The following is an 18,926-nucleotide window of genomic DNA, read 5'->3' on the forward strand; positions in this document are numbered from 1 at the left end:
AGTTCAATAGGACATCTAGCAACAACTTCAACTTAATAATATGACACTATGCTGCAGAACAAATACAGTAAAATCTTCCTGTCACACCCACTATGGTTATTTATTTCCCTTTATAGGAGGCATACTGTGAATACTTAAGAAGTATCAACTACATCTCTCATGCTCTGCTTGAAGATGCCACATCTAAACGTAAGTTATTCACACTTAAACTTGAATTTAGTATTCACACTTCACGCAGAAATGAATGCTGCAATTACACACCCTCCAACCCTTCTATTTAAAAGTGATGAGCTTTAACTGTTCTTTCACAATACTTTTTATTTCCTCTGTTACAGTCATTGTCATGTGGTGTAAACCGACTTCCTTCTTCAATAAAAATTTAAAGGAAGAAATTTGTCACAAACTTATGTGATTCATCATGACATCACAGTAAATTTGATTGACAAGACAGTCCTTTTGTGGATTAAAATGTATTTAAACTCATGTGGAAAAGATTGCATTAAATAATTCTCTATTAAGATAAGGCAAGATCTTCTCAGATTTGTTCATGATTAGCTTTTCAGGGTCATGCAGAGTTAACTTGGTTGTTATGGCCTATTCACAGCACACTGATAGACACTTCTTCAGGTTTTGTCGGTTCAATGTGTTACCCTGTTGGAGTCTGTTGGCGTCGTGTCAGAGCTTGTTTTCTCAGCGTGAACATGCTGAGTCAGAATTAGAATGCCTGAGAAGTGACGTGCTGTTATTTGGTGACTGTTGCCATTGGTCTGCGTCTGTCGGTGCAGTGTGAATTGGTCTTCAGAGAAATCCACCCCCAAATTGTCCTTTTAAAGGGATACTTCACAGCTTTTTCATATTAAACTATGTTATTCCCTTAACTAAGACGAGTTGATACTCTCTAATCTCAGGGCGTGCAATTAATCGCTCTGACGCGCGGTGACGATCTGATAGCATTTAGCTTTGCCCACTAAGCCCCAAGGGGGTAATCCAGCCTCCAGAAAGCGTACCTCCCATAGGGGTGGCCATTGCTAACCAAGCCATCACCTGCTGTTAGCATTCCATTGCCTTTCATTCATTTTTGCGTCACTTTGACAGCGAATAACTTTACATCTGAGGTGTTAAAACACTCCATTTGTCCATTGTTTATTCCTAAAGAAACAATTATAAAAGGCTCCATTACCTTGTATCTTACACTATCGCCCCATAGAAGCCGTTTTTGTGTTGAACCACGCAACTCTCTGTCGCACAGTAGAGAAATTACCGTATAGACAGGAGGAGATGCTCGCATGCAATCTTTTACTATCTATGAGGCAATTGGGTGATGTGAAAGCATAACGTCTGATAAATTCAAGGGAGACGCAAGGGGAGAAGCCCATAATGAGCCAAAAGCAACGGGATAAAATATTTCTTTATATGTTGAAGTCTATGGGGTTGCTGTGTCCATTTTTTTACTGTCTATGCTAAGCCCAGTTCATTCACTATGGAACCAAACAGAGATCACGTTAGAAGCGACCAAACACCTCCACGTTTTCCCTATTTAAATAAAGTTACACATAGAGTTGAACGAACAAGTAACTATTCGTGTAACTGTAAAAATTCCAAAGTTTGTAAACTGTAAAAAGTCCCAAGCTGAAACATCCTCCCTTACATCTCCCCCTCCCTCTCTCATTTCTGTTAATAGGGGGAGATGTGAGGGATAATTTTACAGCCGGGACGTTTTACTGCGCCAAGCCGAAGTACTCTCAGAAGTGCTATTCCGCCATACATTATATTTCTCCTTTTTAATCCGCTTAGAAAAGCGCCACGTTTTATTTTGTGTCACCATACTTGATCATTCAACTATTTGTGTAACTGTATTTAAATAGGGAAAACGTGGAGGTGTTTTGTCGCTTCTAACTTAATCTCTGTTTAGTACCATAGTGAATGAACTGGGCTTAGTGGACTAAGCTAAATGCTATCAGATCATCACCGTGCGTCAGAGCGATTAAGTGCACGCACTGAGACGAGAGAGGTATGTGTCAACTCGTTTTAGTTAAGGGAATAACAGTTTAATATGAAAAAGCGGTGAAGTATCCCTTTAAAGTGCTTTATGTTCTGGTTGAGCAATATGAAATATAAAGAGACAAGTATACACTGCCATTCAAAGGTTTTTGATTGGTAAGATTTTTAATGTTTTAGAAAAAGACTCTTATGCTCACCAAGGCTGCATTTATTTTATTAAAAGGTCAAACAAACAAAAAACAGTATTATTGTGAAATATTATTAAAATGTAAAATAACAATTTTCTTCTTGAGCAGCAAATCATCATATTAGAATGATTTCTGAAGGGTCATGTGACCCTGAAGAATGGAGTAATAATGCTGAAAATTCAGCATTGTATCATATAAATAAGTTACATTTTAAAATTAAAATAGAAAACAGTTATTTTGCATTTTAATAATTTTTCACAATTTTTGTATTTTTGCAGCCTTGATGAGCATAAGAGACTTAAAACATAAAAAATCTTACAGATCAAAAACTTTTGAACGGCAGTGTATATAACAAATATATAAAATGACGTTACTCTTGCAGAGGAGGAAGAGATGGAGACGGTGGAATTAGAGAAGATGGTGAAACTGGTTGAGCAATGTTTGGAGAGGGTCAAATCATGTATAATAAGGAAGCAAGAGTCTCCTACACCTGCCACCTCCTCCACCTCTCTGTTCGATCCCAAACAGACCATCATTCCAGTTGCAACAAGTAATAGCAAAATAGCAGGTGAGCCTATCATTTCTTTGTCCTGGTTTTCAATCAGGAGGTCTGTGAAAGCTGCAACTTCTAATTTATTTAACATATAAACATTAATTTTAAAAAATAAAAAAGAATGTTTTCTAAATAAGTATGTTATGCTCACCAAGTCTGCATTTATTTGATTAAAAAATACAGTAAACTGTAATATTGTTAAATATTAATACTAAAATAATTGTTTGTAATTTAATATATTTTAACATGTATTTTATTTCTGTTATGGTAAATCTGAATTTTCAGCATCATTACTATTAGTAATAGTTTGTATTATTTTCACTGTTAGGAACAGTTTTTGCTGCTTAACATTTTTGTATTTTGTAACATTTAAAAAAAAAAAGGTTTTATTGATCAATAAAAAGTTTAAAAGATCAGTATTTACATTAAATAGATTTTGTTATGCACACACACACACACACACACACACACACACACACACACACACACACACACACACACACACACACACACTTACAAGTGTATATATATATAAGTTATTTATAGTAATTATTTAGTACTGTCCTGAATCAGATATTTTTCATAAAAGATGTTTACATATAATCCACAAGACAAAAAAAAGCTGATTTTATAAAAATGAACCCTTTCAAAAGTTTATGAACCATTGATTCTCAATACTGTGTGTCATTCCAACAGCTGTTTTTTTCCCCCATTTTTTTTCTGATGGTTGTTCTTGAGTCCCTTGTTTGTCCATTTTTTCAGAAATATCCTTTAGGTCTTGCAAATTTTTGAACCGGTTTCATATAGTACTGCCCTTCTGCACTTGAATTTTGTGTGTGCGTGCATGCGTGTTTATAACAAAACAATTATATTTAAATTATTTTAGGTTGTTATAATATTTCACAATATAACTGTTTTACAGGTTTGTTTTTTTTTTTGGTCAAATAAATGAAGCCTTGGGGAGCATAAGAGACTTATTACTCTTATTTTGTCAGTATTATTTATATTTTAACAGATACTGCAAGGGGTGTGTAAACTTTTTAGCAAGACTGTATACACCTAATTTTCCAAACTCCTCTTCCTGCAGAAATCCCGAATGCATTTGATCAGGCATTGGTTTCTGAGACACAAAGTGAGAAACAGCCCCTCAGACATCGTAGAGTCCTCTCTGAGGGAGGGATGACAGGATCCCCCTTTCTGCCACCTGAAGTCTTCCAGAAGTTTCACACAGTTGACTTGCAAGACAGCCGAAAGTGAGTCAGTAAGCCATTGATAGTTTTAGAAGCACTGTATACACAACAGCAAAATGTGGATGAACTTATATAATGATGGGTACAGAGTCCCAATATCCATTGATCGTTGAGTTAACATCTTGTTCCCAAAGATACCGAATGTTAAAAGATACATGTAATGCATGCAAGATAACAAACAAAAACAAGATGTACTGTAAGTAACACTGTAAAATATACATTAGTATTATAACATTAGTGTTAATATCTCAAATTGTCTCACCATATCAGACAACTCACTACAACATTTCTCCATAATGAATGGTTCCTGTTTTAATTACATTTGATCCTTCAAAAACATTATGCTTGGTTTTACAAGAATCAGAATATACTCTGTCAAAGACTTGAAAGACATTCAAACTAAGTTATTTAAGAAAGCAATAATTGTTTTTAATCTGGAAGATGCCTCTGTAAGAGAAAGAGCCCAAGATATAAAAGGCAAGCTTTTCCAAAATATTATAAATTGTATATTATAAAAGATTATAATAAGAGCATCTGCTATCCACAGCCTGTAGTGATTGGTTGTTCATCACTAATTTAAAAAAAATCATAATTCACATGGCTCACATGAGATATGTGCACTTCCTCTAGCCCCTGGCCCCTGACCCTGACAATTGATCTTTCAAGGCTATCAGTTTTATGATAAAGAACAAATCTGTTCTACGTCCATATGAAGGAAGTTAATAGTACATCACATTCTTTTAGTCACGCTAAAAGCCGTCCCTAAGTCGTTTTGGTAGCACTTTATAATAAGGTTTCATTTGCTAATGTTAGTTCATGTATTAACTAACATGAACTAAACATGAGCAGTGCATTTGTTACTGTATTTGTTGTTACTGTATTTTGATCTTTGATAACATTAGTTAATACAAATCCAGCTGTTCATTGTTACTTCACAGTGCATTAACTAACAAATACAACTTTTGATTTTAATAATGTCTTAGTAAATGTTGAAATTAGGTGAGGGTGAGTAAATAATGACAGAAATTTCATTTTTGGGTGAGCTATCCCTTTAACTGATGAAATCCTATTGTAAAGTTTTATTGAAGTTTTTGTATGTGTATGACAGGGAGTTAACACCTATTGAAGAAGCGTCACGTCTGAACCAGAAACTTAAGGCTAATTATGAAGCACGACTGGCAAGACTTACCCCTGGTCAGGCCACACAAAAAACCTCATTGGTAAGTCTAGAAAATTAAATGTGAGATTGTATTAAATAAATAAATAATAAATAAAAAAAAGCATATGATTTTTTTAGCATTTTATATATATATATATATATATATATATATATATATATATATATATATATATATATATATATATATATATAAAATGTATATATATTTTATATATATAAAATGCAAAAAAAATAAAAATGGTATGCTTGTGTATTCTCTACTCTAGCAAATTAATAAACACATAGGCATGCATACATATCTGAAGCCCTAAAATAAAGTGCATTTTTGTGTCAGTTTCTTTCATTGTGCTTTATTTTCATTATTATATTAAATGTTTTGTATTTTCACCACCATTATTTCATATCTAAACACATTATGACTAATTTAAAAAAATAATAGAAAAATAAAAGCGGAAAAATAAAATATGAATGAAGGTGAGGAAAAACCTTGTGTTTCATATATATATTTTTTCATATATTTTTATTTAAACACTGACCTAATTTTGACCTAATTTGAGATGTTTACGCACCATGAGTTTATTGTGCGCATGCGTATAACACATCTGACGCCACACCTCTCTTATTTTAAATGGCTTTGCGCGATTCACTGAGCTCACATGTCCATGTGCTGGGGCGCCTTCTGTGAATGGGATCCGGTCAGGCGTTCAGAGCGATAAGGTTGGACGCACACAGACGAAGGCGATACATATTTCATTCGCGGTCGCTATCGTAGTTTTAATTATCAATAGCACTTGCGCGGTTAGTGCTTTTGTTTGAGTTTTAGTGGCGGGTCAAACAAACTTTTGTGTTGTCCTGCGGAATGCAAACATTGTGTGCTGTCCAGTTTTCAAGAATGATCCGGAGAGGCAGAGAAACATCAATGGATCTCCGTTTTTATTGGAAAAAAGTCAAGACATTCTGCAAGGTTCGTTTTGACATTATTTATTTATTAATTTACGTGGCGAGAAAAAAACTTTACTGATGCTCTTCAAAATAAGCGGCTTAAAATACACATTAAATCCTGTAATGGTTGGACTGGAATTCGTATATTTAAATGCGCATTTGGTGTATGTATGTAAAATGCAGAATTTTTGCCATATGTAACTTTTGAACTGTTTACATTTTTTTGAAATTGAGATTTATATATCTTCTGAAAGCTGAATAAATAAGCTTTCCATTGATGCATGTTTGGGTAGGATAGGATTGAAAATCTGGAATCTGAGGGTGCAAAAATTTAACATACTAATGATTTTTGGCATTAAAAAAAAAAGTTCATTTTGACCCGTACAATGTATTGTTTGCTATTGCCACAAATATACTTGTCCGGCTCATAACTGGTTTTGTGGTCCAGGGTCATATATACAAGTCCAGTGAGTAAGGATATTTTAAAATATTTAAAGTTTGAAATTTGGGTGATACTTTACAATAAGATTTCGTTAGTTGACTACGTTAGTTAACATGAACTAATAATGAACTGCACTTCTACAGCATTTATTCATCTTTGTTAGTATTAATTTGATCACTTACTAATGTTAAAATCAAAAGTTGTATTTGTTAACATTAGTTAATGCACTGAAGTAGCTAACATGAACAATGAACAGCTAACGAAGATGAACAATTAGAGTAACATATGTATTGCTCATGGCTATTTTGTGTATTATTAAAGAATTACAAAAATTATTGTAAAGTGTTACTGAAAGGTGACGTCATGCTGTGACATGGTCCATCTAGAAGGACGGTCTACTTTTGCATCCTTTCCTTTTTTAACCATGAAGAGAAACTAAAAAGGCTGTTTAAATTAAAATTTTATTGACAAATTTAATGGGCTCAAAGTAAAATATTGACGACTTTTCCGATTTTTTTTTTTTTTAAATTTATTTATTTATTTTAAATTAGGCATATGTTTATAAGTTATAAAATGTCAGTTTACAAGTTGTTTGTCCCACACTTTCGACAGCCATGTCTCTGAATCCATGATAATAGCCTAGCCTACTTGTCTGGCTGTCTCCAGACCAAGCTCAATCTTTTAAGATTGAGCATTGTTCTAGGGAGTCTACTCTGTTTTCTACTGTACAAGAGGCGTGATCAAAGAGCATATTTCAAATGACGCAGTCCTTCAACCAATCAGACCACGAGATGTGATCAACTGGCAACGACCCATCACTTCTCTATCTGTCATTGTGTTAAACCCGCCAATAGGGTGCCAGGTGAATAAGCCAGTCTGTGATTGGTTCCTGCAAATGTGTAACCGAAGCAGGATTAATTAATGTATAGGTTTCCAGCCTGAGGCCATGTCCACACTAATACGTTTTCATTTGAAAATGTATATTTTGGCCTTCAGTCCACACTGAGACAGCGTTTTAAGTCAATGAATATATATGTTTGAAAACGCTCTCCAGAGCGGATAAATTTGAAAACGCCGTCTTCACGTAGTAATGTGGACTGTGAAAATGGAGGCTTTTTAATACGATGAAGCATTTTTAGCCATGTGATGCCGTCATATGACCAATTCAGCCAAGATGGTGAACGACATTGTACAGCAGTTGTTTTGTATGCTTTCTGTTTTGACAGCCTTGTTAAATATTAATGTCAGTTTGTACATACTGTTAAAAAACTCAGTGCCTTTTCTCGACATAGTCGCAAAATGAGTATATAAATGAGTAGCGGAAATGACGCAAGTCGAAGCGTCTTGGATTTGCTCATGCGCAGTACGGGGATGTGAGCGTTTTCAGACGTTTCAGTGTAGATGAACACTTTTTGGAAAACGATTGAAAATGATAGTTTGGATGCAGAGCATTTTCAGACGAAAACTCCGTTTTTAAATGTTGTATTTTTACATATAAAAAAAATGTAATGTGTACATTTATATTATTTTAAATAAAAAAGTATCTTGTGTTAGGAAAATTAGCTTGCATCTGCTAATTCTATTAATCAGTGTTAAAATAAAAAAGAACAAACTTCTATAATTCATTTCTGGTTTAAAAAAAAGGAAAAATGTATGCAAAATTACACCAACCCTAAAATTATTTTACTCTGCATTTTCTTTTAAGTTAATTTATTGATTCACTTCATTAGTTTACTTCATTATTGCTCTACACATTTGAAAGTTTGAAAGTTAAATCAAAGGCAAAAGTGCGATTATACAAATATCACACTTAATATTATGTTTTCTCCTGTTCATTGGTTTTTAATGCACATGCACCTTTTTGCACGATGAAATCTATAAAATAAACAAATGTTTTTATTAGACTTCTGTATTGAATCCAGTGTGTGGCCACCCACCTTCAGGGAAAAACTGATGACCAGGGTCTGTTCTTCGTATCTCACTTAATACATCTGAGATGATTTGACAGATCCAGAGCTTTTAAATGTGATAACTGATCTCTGGCTAATTTGGTTCTTAAAATGATTTTGTGTATTGGATTAAAATATTTGGATTAAGTTATGAGATCACTGCTCATTCTTGTGTACACTGAAGAGGGCAGATGCATCGATTCTCAAAACCATGATCAGCATTGCAGCGATTTTCTGACGGCAAGACAGCAACATAATATTATATGATTCCACCTGGGAAAAAAAAAACCCTTGACAAATTAAAGAAAAGAAACACATTTCTGTACCTTTTATAAGGAAACAGCCAAATGACCAAACCAACATAAAAGTTATAATAGATAGATTTTATAGTATTTGTACACCCTTTACATTTTTATTTCAACTAGATTCAGATTTTTTTTTCATGACCGCATTAATTTAAGTTTTAAGATCAAGTTCTGTGCATCTCTTGCGCTGCATCAAAAGCCACTCTTGTAATATCCGTCATCACTCAAGCACGGCTCAGATTAACTTTACAACGTGTGTTAATCAAATTATGAAGTAATTATTCCATCACAAATGCTTGATTGATCTCTCAATCAAGTGGCTGTGTCTATTGTATTATACACCTTTTACACATTATAATAATAGTATTTTCAAATATTTGTAGTATTATTATTGCCCCTCCTGGTTCAGTAATGATTTGTTGTAATAAAGTAGCAGTGGCCGGGACTGATTTTAAATATTACCTCAAGATGAAATCTAATCCTGTTTACATGAAATAAGCCCTGCTCCAGAGCAGGTTTAAGCTTACTGACCTGTTGCATTGACATTAAGTCCTGGATGAGCATTGAAAAACCAAACAATCTGAGATCGTGTCAAATCGACATACGATGAATGGACCTCAGTTACAGGATATAAATAGTTAATTTGTTGAAAAATGGCTTTGGTGGATGGATGTTCTTTCAAAATGTATAATGAGTTTGCTATGAGTTTTAATTCCTTTTAAAGCTACAGGGATATATTATGTGCACTGTCATGTAACTTTCTTCTACTAGTAAATGTCAATAAACAGTTAAAACTGAAATAATTGCTTTTATAATGATGGTCTTTTATTTCTTTTTCTTAATACAGACTCTCTCACTTCAGAGGCAAATGATGGAGAATCTGATAATAGCCAAAGCCAGACAAGATTCGGTATCCTTTTTCTTGGGCATGACTATTAAAGTCACCATGAATTCAAAATGGATAATCTTTTTATTTATTTAAATTTTTTAATTGAATATTGCAGTGTTTATTTTTAATTATCCATGTACATTTGTCATGTGCTTTCGTAATCTTCAATCAATAGCTTCCCCCTCACCTTTGCAACATCATCTCATCTCTGATAATTTGTTTACTGGCTGCATTTTTTTCTTTTCTTTCTCATTTAAAAATCAGTTGCATTTAAATATACGTCATAGTAGGAAAGAAAAGATGACCACAACTTCTGTTTGTCTGGTTTTAAACAATACATTTAAATGCATTGCACTTGAAACAATTCTGCTGTTAAAAGTTTTGATGCTCATGGGTGTTTTTGGATTGGATTGTTTTTGATTTTTTGTTTTTTGTTTTTTTTTAAGGTCTCTTTCCGTTAATAATTGTAAAGGGCAGTGCAAGTTTGTAAATTTAGCAAAGGATTTTTGATATAATAAATGTTTGGCCAGTGTCAAGTCTGTCTGGAAAAAAAATGTACCGTAGGAACATAAATATCTCTTTGACCTTTTGTGCAAAAGGTGTCCATTCACACTATCAAATTTTTATTTTCAAAATCTTTTTTGCTGAAAGCTTAAAGGACTACCTAATTTATACTAGAATTTATACATGCAAAAAAAACTCAACCAAACTTTATAGTTGTTAAAGATTATGTTAATCGGTGTGCGGTGAGGTTTGCTTCTACTGATTTTTCTAGCTGTTGTAATTTTTCAAACTGCTGGGAGTTTTCCTGAGCGCTTGCAGCTTCAAAGGAAAATGGAGGAGAGGAGACTTCGGCTGCAGGAAGAAGCCAACAGGTGAGCAGGTTTTAAACATGGGCCAGATGGATATATTAATAACTTTAAGTTGCACGGTGTATTATGAGTTTTACCAATTGCATACGTGTTGCTTGCGGTGTTGTTCGTGACACAACACCCAAGAATGACAAAAGGATTATGCACAAAGTCTGAGCACCTTTAATCCATTTAATGCTCAATGGTTTTCTAGGATTATACTTTAATTTGTGTGCATGAAATATGCATTTTTGCAGGAGGTTTGCAACCTGTGGGACCATTACACCGGAGGAACAAGAGCAGAGAGTTCTGTATGCAAGTGTGCTTGAATACGAGCATGATCATGTAAGTATATTTATTATATTGTAGCATTGCTTTTTGAATCTTTTAATTGTATATTTTTGCTTTGTAAATTGAACTGGTAAATCTACACTGCTGTTCAAAAGTTTGGGGTTGGTAAGATTTATGCTCAGAAAACCTGCATTTACAGTAAAACAGTAACTTTGTGAAACATTTAAAATATCTGTTTTCTATATATATTTTAAAATGAATGCTGGGCCAATCGATTAATTGTGATTAATCTCATCCAAAATAAGTTTGTTTAAAGGTGCACAATGCAACTTTCCATCCACTGGAGGGCGCCTATTCTAAACAAAGGCTTAGTTTGATGACGCCAAGTGTGAGCGTAGTATCTTGGGACGTGGTCTTCACCTCACAGCCGGTGGAAAATAGGACTCGGGCAGAAATCATGTTCATGGATGCAGTTATTAACGTTACTGTAGTGTAAAGCAGAGCAGGACCGAGTGTTGTGGGGCTCAGCACGTCCGTTGGAGCGATTGTTATACAAACACACAGCTCGCAAGCACCGGGACTTTTATTATGACGGGACGGAACGCAGTCGCCGGGCGCTCGCACTTCCGCTTTTTCAGGTCATGAATATAAGGTACAGCAGCTCTGTTTATCATCTTAGATACATTTAAGTGTGTTTAAAATTATGACGTTACTCTGTGCGTTCCCTCGGCGCTGCTGTGACATGTTCACACTGCTAAGAGAAAAAGCGCTTCTGCAGAATAAAACCGAGGGTAACGCAGATATGACGCAATTGACCGGCGACATGCTCAAACACTATGCTGAAACGTCCCGGCCCTTAGTTAAAATAGCAATTTTCTCACAATTTACAAATAGTTGGAAACATTTGGGATATTGTTAGAACTCAACTGAACAAAATATATAACACTGGCCTAGTGGTTTTTGGATATTTTACTGCAGAAATACTACATAGTGCACCTTTAAATAAAGTGTGTGCTGTGTATAATTATGTATATTTAAATGCATACACATGCATGTATATATTTAAGACATGATTGGTGGATGCTGATTTGGTGCTCAAGAAATGTTTTTTTTTTTATTACAGCTGAAAAAAGCTGCTTAATTTTTTGTGGAAACCTTAATACTTTCATCCCAGGATTCTTTGATGAACAAAGTTACTCAAAGAAAAGCATCCTTGCTGATCCCAAACATTTGAAATTTCTTCCTAATTGAAAATGTATAAATAATGGTTTCATTGGTTTAATAATAGGAATGGCCAAAAATTTGGAAAACGAATCTTAAAAAGAGTCCAAATGATCCGGCACTGGTTTCAGGTCTTATCTCCTGTCTTCTCAGGTAGGTTTTGCAGTGTCAGATGATCTGTAAAAATAAATGAGTGTTTCTTCTGTATCTAATGTCACCTGTCTTTTGTTTTTTTGGATCCCAGCTACCCAGATCACCCAGTCATGAAGCTGCTAAAGAAGCTTCAGTATCGTGTGTATAACCGACTGTATCCTATCGTGAGCCAGTGTGCTCCTCTGGACACAGTGCCGAGTCACTCGCTACCCTTAAAGCCCTCCCGCAGCGCCCAGAGTCTGCTCCTGTTCGACAGTCATATATCTCCACAGCAGCAGCAGAGCCCACTCAAATCTACTCTGACACACAGCTTGTCTGATGCCTCCATCTCCCTTTCCCCATCCCACGACGTCAGCACGGCTCTGGTCTCCACAGATAGGGAGAACTCATTTGAGGATCTGGAGAAGTTTCTTACTCAGCTGGACTGGGTTCCTTCTCACAGTGATGATACTGACTCTGACTTGATCTTTGACACAGCACACATGGATCTAGAGTCTCATATTCATGATCTTGAGGAACGTGCACTGAAAGGACATTTGAAGGCCATCGTCAAAGATATCCACAATGCTATTGGTAAATAAATGTTTGTTCTTATGTGATTGAGGCCTTACTTGTGGCTTGGTATGTGCAACATGTGAGTTCAGCATTCGTAGAAATCCCCTGTTATAGCCAGTGGGATCTGTAGTGTTGTATCATGCGTTTCTTACTGCGTCATGGTGTAAACAACGGCAGAGTCGTAATCCGCTATAAACGTGTTTGTCAAAGGTCCTTTTATGAAATGAACTAGTTGGCTGATTCTCTATGGTTAATGGATTTGTCTTTGTGTGAAACAGATCGCCTCCTGTCTCTGTGTTTGCTGTCTTTTGAGTGTCTGAACACTGCCAGCTCTAAGGACCAATGTGTGGCGAGCATAGAGGAAGTCTTCTTCACCCCTATTTGGCGCCCTCTGTTGGCACTCTTTAGGTAGGTCACAAATTAAGTGTTTTTCACAAATGTACGCCACCTTTTAAAAGTTTGGGGATGTATTTATTTATTTTTTACATTTTTCTCTAATGCCTAGCAAAGCTGAATTTATTTGATCAGTATTAGTATTTGATCAGTATTTGATCAGTAATATTACTATATGAAATAGTAATATTGTGAAATATAATAACAAGTAATAAAATGACCAATTTATATTTTAAAATGTAATTTATTCATGCGATGGCAAAGCTGAATTATTAGCAGCCATGACTCCAGTCTATGCTGACACTAATATCTTTGTGGAAACTGATAACTTTGCCCAGAAGTCTTTAAACAGAAAGTGTTTTTGTTTGTGTTTTAGAATCTATTGTGACATTATAAATATCTTTACTGTAACAATAGATCAATTTAATGCATCCTTGCTAAATAAGTGTTAATTTCTTTTCTTTTTAAAAAAAACAAAAAAAAAACTGTACAAATATATTCTGAAACATTTTATTTTGATTTCTTAAATTGTGTATACAAACACTAAATTTCTATTGGATACAGAAAAATATATTTGTTATATGTAATATGTAAGTTGGATATGTGGGTGGACCTAGGGCTGCGTTTAAGACCTATTTTTTATTCCCTTCCCTTGCTAACTGTACATCGTTACTTATGTGGCACTACTGGTGGAAAATGGTGTTTAAATGGAACATCCTAAGCCTTTGATCACTAGAATCCGCAATGGAGCTGATTTATTATTTACACGTTTTACACAACATTCTATAGCCCTGTATGTATGCTTGGGCTGTTGGGAAAAAATATAAAAAGACACAAATGAAAATAACAATGCAATAAACTTTAAGAGTTAAAAAAGCAAGGTAGCTACAAGTATTATGTGGTTAAATGTCAAATCATAGCAGAGTTGTGTAGGTTAGGGGGTAAATTAAGAGCGCTCTGCTGTGACGTCACACTCTTGTTGCATTGATTGTGGTCTATGGATTTGTTTGAAGTTTACATATTGAGTAGATTCGCTCCCTTGGTAAACTTCATGAAGTTTAACACGCTTCAAAATGGCGGCAGAGATTCCTCCTAGGATAAGTGCTTGGGGAAATTTGACAGTGTATGTCTAGAAGTTGAGTTAAACACAGCTTAGCTCCACCGAATAGGCCCAGAGAAGGGCTCCACTGACTGGCTCTGCAGTGAGCAGCCTTTCCTTGGGGTGGCAGAGACTGCAGTCACGTTGAATCATTCTATTGAGCAGTAGATGGCACCATTAAGCTAGAAATCAATCTAAACTATCATATACACTGTTCTTTAGTTACAGCATGGCTGAAAATGTAATTTTTTCCCTTACAACTGTTCCCACAAAAGCACTTGGTTATCAAAACACTTGGCTGCTTTATGGTTTAGTTAATTGCAGATAAATATAAATACATTTTTCTTTTGATGCTTTAGGAAGGTGAATCGAGAACGGGAGCTGGCTGTAGAGAGCAGCATGCGTCTTCATTGTAATGTTTCACCTGGTGATGTTGGTGTAGCATCCAAATTGTTCCCTAGAGACCCAGCTGTGCTGCACGGTTCCTACCCATATGAGTCAGCGGTTCAGGAGTTGAAGCTTCTGTGTAGAGACTATTGTCCTCAAAAGAAACTTGAGTGTATTGGTAAGATCTCTGAGACCACAAACCATTTCAGTGTGTTTTACTTTTAATATCAGTGCCTAAACAGAATTAATAAAATTACAATTTTAAAACAGGCTTATCAAACACTCTGATAAACAGATAGTCCCATCCTTTTTTTTTTTTTAGGGGAAAATAGCCTACAAATGGCTGGCTTCTAGTTTTTCTGTATGTTAACCAGGGCTGGGTGAAAGAATTGTAAGGTTCATGAGATGAAAAGTCTTATTGTCATATCTACTTTTATATCTGACTTTTTAATCTCATAATTTTAAGTATTCATGTCAAATTTGACTTCATCATAATTAATATGTCATAATGACTTTTAATGTCATAATCGAAATGAAAATGATTATTCTTAATTGCGCTATTATGCAATTAAAATTAAGTCAGTTGACGTTCACTGATCAGGCATAACATTATGACCACCTTAATAATATAGTTTTTTTTTTTGCTGTCAAAACAACCCTGACCCGTCAAGGCATGGACTTCACTAGACCCCTGAAGTTATGCATGGTCTGCAGCAATGCTTAGATAGGTGGTACGTGTCAAAGTAACATCCACATGGATGGTAAAACCGTTTCCCAGCAGAACATTGCCCAAAGCATCACCGCCAGATTGCCTTCTTCCCATAGTGCATCTCGGTGCCCATGCGTTCCCCAGGTGAGCGACACGTGTTCCGGACATCCAAGTGATGTAAAAGAAAACTTGATTTATCAGACCAGGCCACCTTCTTCCATTGCTCCGTGGTCCAGTTCTGATGCTCACATGCCCACTGTCAGCACTTTCCGCAGTGGACAGGGGTCAGCATGGGCACCCTGACTAGTCTTAGGCTATGCAGCCCCATAAACAACAAACTGTGATGAACTGCATTCTGACACCTTACTATCAGAGCCAGCATTAACTTCTTGAGCAATTTGAGCTACAGTAGCTTGTCTGATTAATTGGACCACACCGGCCAGCCTTTGCTCCCCATGTGCCTTGGCCTCACATGACCCTATCACCAGTTTACCACTATTACTTCCTAGAACCACTTTTGATAGATCCTGACCACTGCAGACTGGGAACACCCCATAAGAGCTACAGTTTTGGAGATGCTCTGACCCAGTCCTCTAGCCCAGATTCCGGCACGGGTCCATTTTTGGAGACCCGCCCCCGCCCTTAACCGCAAAGTTGAGCACCAGATCCGACCTGTGAGCGGTGAAAATATAAAAATTTAAAATCCGCACCCGCCCAGACCCATTAATATTTAAACTGTTACCCGATCCTTGTCTGCGATAAGTCATGCACGGTAAAATCATTCCAATTAAAATGCTTTATTTTTTATCTTGCACCTCTTTCAACAACACAATAGCATCATGAAAGGGCTAATGAAACCAGCTAAAGTCCCTTTAAAGACTCGTTGTTAACAATTTTATATACTCCACTCACCAACTTTACTTTTACTTCATCCATTGCTACTCCTGCAACGCTCGCTCCAACTGTGCTACAAGAGGCATCAACAAAAGTCGCAGTTTCGGTGACGTGATGGGTCAAATGGCATGTTGTTGCGTATGTGTATTGGTAATTTAGACATAGAAATATTGCAAATTGTTCATCTGTGCTACTACCCGCCCGCAAGGAGTTAATTATCCGCCCGCATCTTAGGAATTTTGCAATCCACTCATTTTAGACACTTATGTGGGTAACCACAGGTACCCGACCTGTTGCAGGACAGTCTAGCCATCACAATTTGGTCCTTGTCAAACTCACTTAAATCCATATGCTTGCCCATATTTCCTGCTTCTAACATATCAACTTTGAGGACAAAATGTTCACTCACTTCCTAATATGTCCCACCCACTAACAGGTGCCGTGATGGAGAAATCATATCAGTGCTATTCACTTCACCCTTCAGGGGTCATAATGTTATGTCTGGTTGGTGCAAGCCAAAATGATGAGATGTCATTAGGGCCCGAGCACTGACGATATGAGGACCCTATTGGAATTGCTCTGTTTATTGACTTGCGTTTCATTTTAAAAAGTCAAATCATATCATGAGAAATAAAAATGGTCATGAACATGACTCGTTTCCTAATTTCGACTTGTCGGAAATGGGCCTCCCTGCTTTTGTTCATAAATTGTACGTTTTGCACATCTTTTAAAAATGTATTATGCACTATTTAGACATTGAAATGTTAAATGTATATTAGTACCTTAAAGGGTTACTCAAAAAGGAAATTGATGTCATTAATGGCTCGCCCTAATGTCGTTCCACACCCGTAAGACCTCTGTTCATCTTCGGAACACAGTTTAAGATATTTAATATTTTAGTCCCAGAGCATATGCAGTCTATGCACACTTTACTGTCCATGTCCAGAAAGGTAATAAAAACATCATCAAAGTAGTCCATATGTGACATCAGTTAGTTAATTAGAATCTCTTGAGGAATCGTACATTTATTTTGGTCCAAAAATATCAAAAACTACGACTTTATTCAGCATTGTCTTCTCTTCCGTGTTCCTCAAATAAAGATTCAAGCGGCCATGAATCAGAGAATTGATCAATGATTCGGATTGCCAATGCCACGTGATTTCAGCAGTTTGACACGCGATCCAAACTGCTGAAATAACGTGACATAGGCAATCCGAATCATTGATCAATTCACTGATTCGATCTTTATTTGAGGAACACAGAAGAGAAGACAATGCTGAATAAAGTTGTAGTTTTTGTTATTTTTGGACCAAAATGAATTTTCGATTCCTCAAGAGATTCTAATTAACCAACTGATGTCACATATGGACTACTTTAATGATGTTTTATTACCTTTCTGGACATGGACAGTAAAGTGGGCATAGAATATAAAATATCTTAAACTGTGTTCTGAAGATGAACGAAGGTCTTACAGGTGTGGAATAACATTAGGGGGAGTCATTAATGACATCAATTTCATTTTTGGGTTAACTAACTCTTAAAGGGTGAATATTAGTGTGAATATCTACTCTTAAGGTATAAAATGCACTATTTAGGTACTGAACTGTTTTTTTTCTTCTGTTTTTAATTGCAGTGAGAACTCTACGAATTATCTGTGGCTGTGCTGAAGAGTACTGCCTCCTGCAAGAAAACGGCCCTCCACCCAAATCGGCAGCAATGTGAGCATACACAACGCTACTTACTTTGATGCTTTGTCTCTTTTGCTGTCCTTTATAAAAAGTGCAAATAAAGGAGGAACTTTATGTTGGAGTTCCGGGTTCTTTTAAGAACAATAATTTGCTTGTCTGCTGGCCTTGTGTCAGACTTGATCAGACCCCACGGAGGCCAAAGCTCAGCAGGGGTCCCGTCTTGACCCTCTGGCCCCCGCGGGGCGCTCAGAGCTGACTTCCTCTCTAAGTGGGTCGCCCTGTCTGGACTGTCAGATTTTGGGCTTGATGCACTTTGAGAGAGTCTGAATGTAGAACTGCTTAGGTCAAGTAAAATTGATCCAGTTATTCTTACCAAAAGGGAGCTTTATCTATTGGAGATAAATACTTGGCTTTGTGCATGTTGCAACGTGATCCTAGTTTATCAGATGTTCTCACAGCTCCTGGCAAATAAATTGGGGCCACCAAGAATGCTTGTTTTTGAACAATCTTCTGGTTTCACCATAAACGGGTGTGTTCAACCAGAGTCATCATTTCCTGATGACACATTTTCTTGAATGTGTGGATTTATTCAGGTTTATCAGAGTGGGTGTACTTGGCTCAGATTGGCTCTGTGGGAAAATCTCTCGCATACCTCAGCGCCTTCTCCACTCTCTTGGAAAACATCTTAAATTTTTTCCCGTCTCAGCTGCGATCTCGACAGTTAAAGTGCGAGCTCCCACCAGCATCCTGCATAGGAGAAAACTGTTCTGGGATATTTTGATGTCCGTAACCTCTTGGTCCCACCACACCCATCTAAAGGTGCCTGTTCATCTGTAGCTTGATTACTTAGAAAATATGGGTAGAATGAACACTTGCGACTTATCTACATGTGTCTCTTTTCATCACCACTTGCAGAGCGGAGGCTCGCTGGTGACGCACATGTTCAGTGGTTTGGCACCCCATGACAATGGCTGATGTAGATGCTT

The 18,926-nt window shown here is 36.4% G+C and overlaps 1 protein-coding gene across 1 annotated transcript in view; it reads left to right on the forward strand.

The window, feature by feature from the left end:
• The window catches only part of vps9d1 (VPS9 domain containing 1), a 28,820-nt gene that overhangs the window by 570 nt on the left and 9,324 nt on the right, over window positions 1-18,926 (forward strand). The window contains exons 2-13 of the mRNA XM_067420263.1: window positions 117-189; window positions 2,572-2,757; window positions 3,830-3,995; window positions 5,101-5,212; window positions 9,658-9,720; window positions 10,522-10,574; window positions 10,808-10,895; window positions 12,130-12,215; window positions 12,307-12,788; window positions 13,049-13,178; window positions 14,622-14,827; window positions 17,886-17,970. Of these exons, the coding sequence (XP_067276364.1) occupies window positions 117-189; window positions 2,572-2,757; window positions 3,830-3,995; window positions 5,101-5,212; window positions 9,658-9,720; window positions 10,522-10,574; window positions 10,808-10,895; window positions 12,130-12,215; window positions 12,307-12,788; window positions 13,049-13,178; window positions 14,622-14,827; window positions 17,886-17,970 (1,730 nt within the window). The remainder of the gene's footprint in view (window positions 1-116; window positions 190-2,571; window positions 2,758-3,829; window positions 3,996-5,100; window positions 5,213-9,657; window positions 9,721-10,521; window positions 10,575-10,807; window positions 10,896-12,129; window positions 12,216-12,306; window positions 12,789-13,048; window positions 13,179-14,621; window positions 14,828-17,885; window positions 17,971-18,926) is intronic.

Source organism: Pseudorasbora parva, chromosome 16 (genome assembly GCF_024679245.1).
Source record: "Pseudorasbora parva isolate DD20220531a chromosome 16, ASM2467924v1, whole genome shotgun sequence".
NCBI lineage: Eukaryota > Metazoa > Chordata > Actinopteri > Cypriniformes > Gobionidae > Pseudorasbora > Pseudorasbora parva.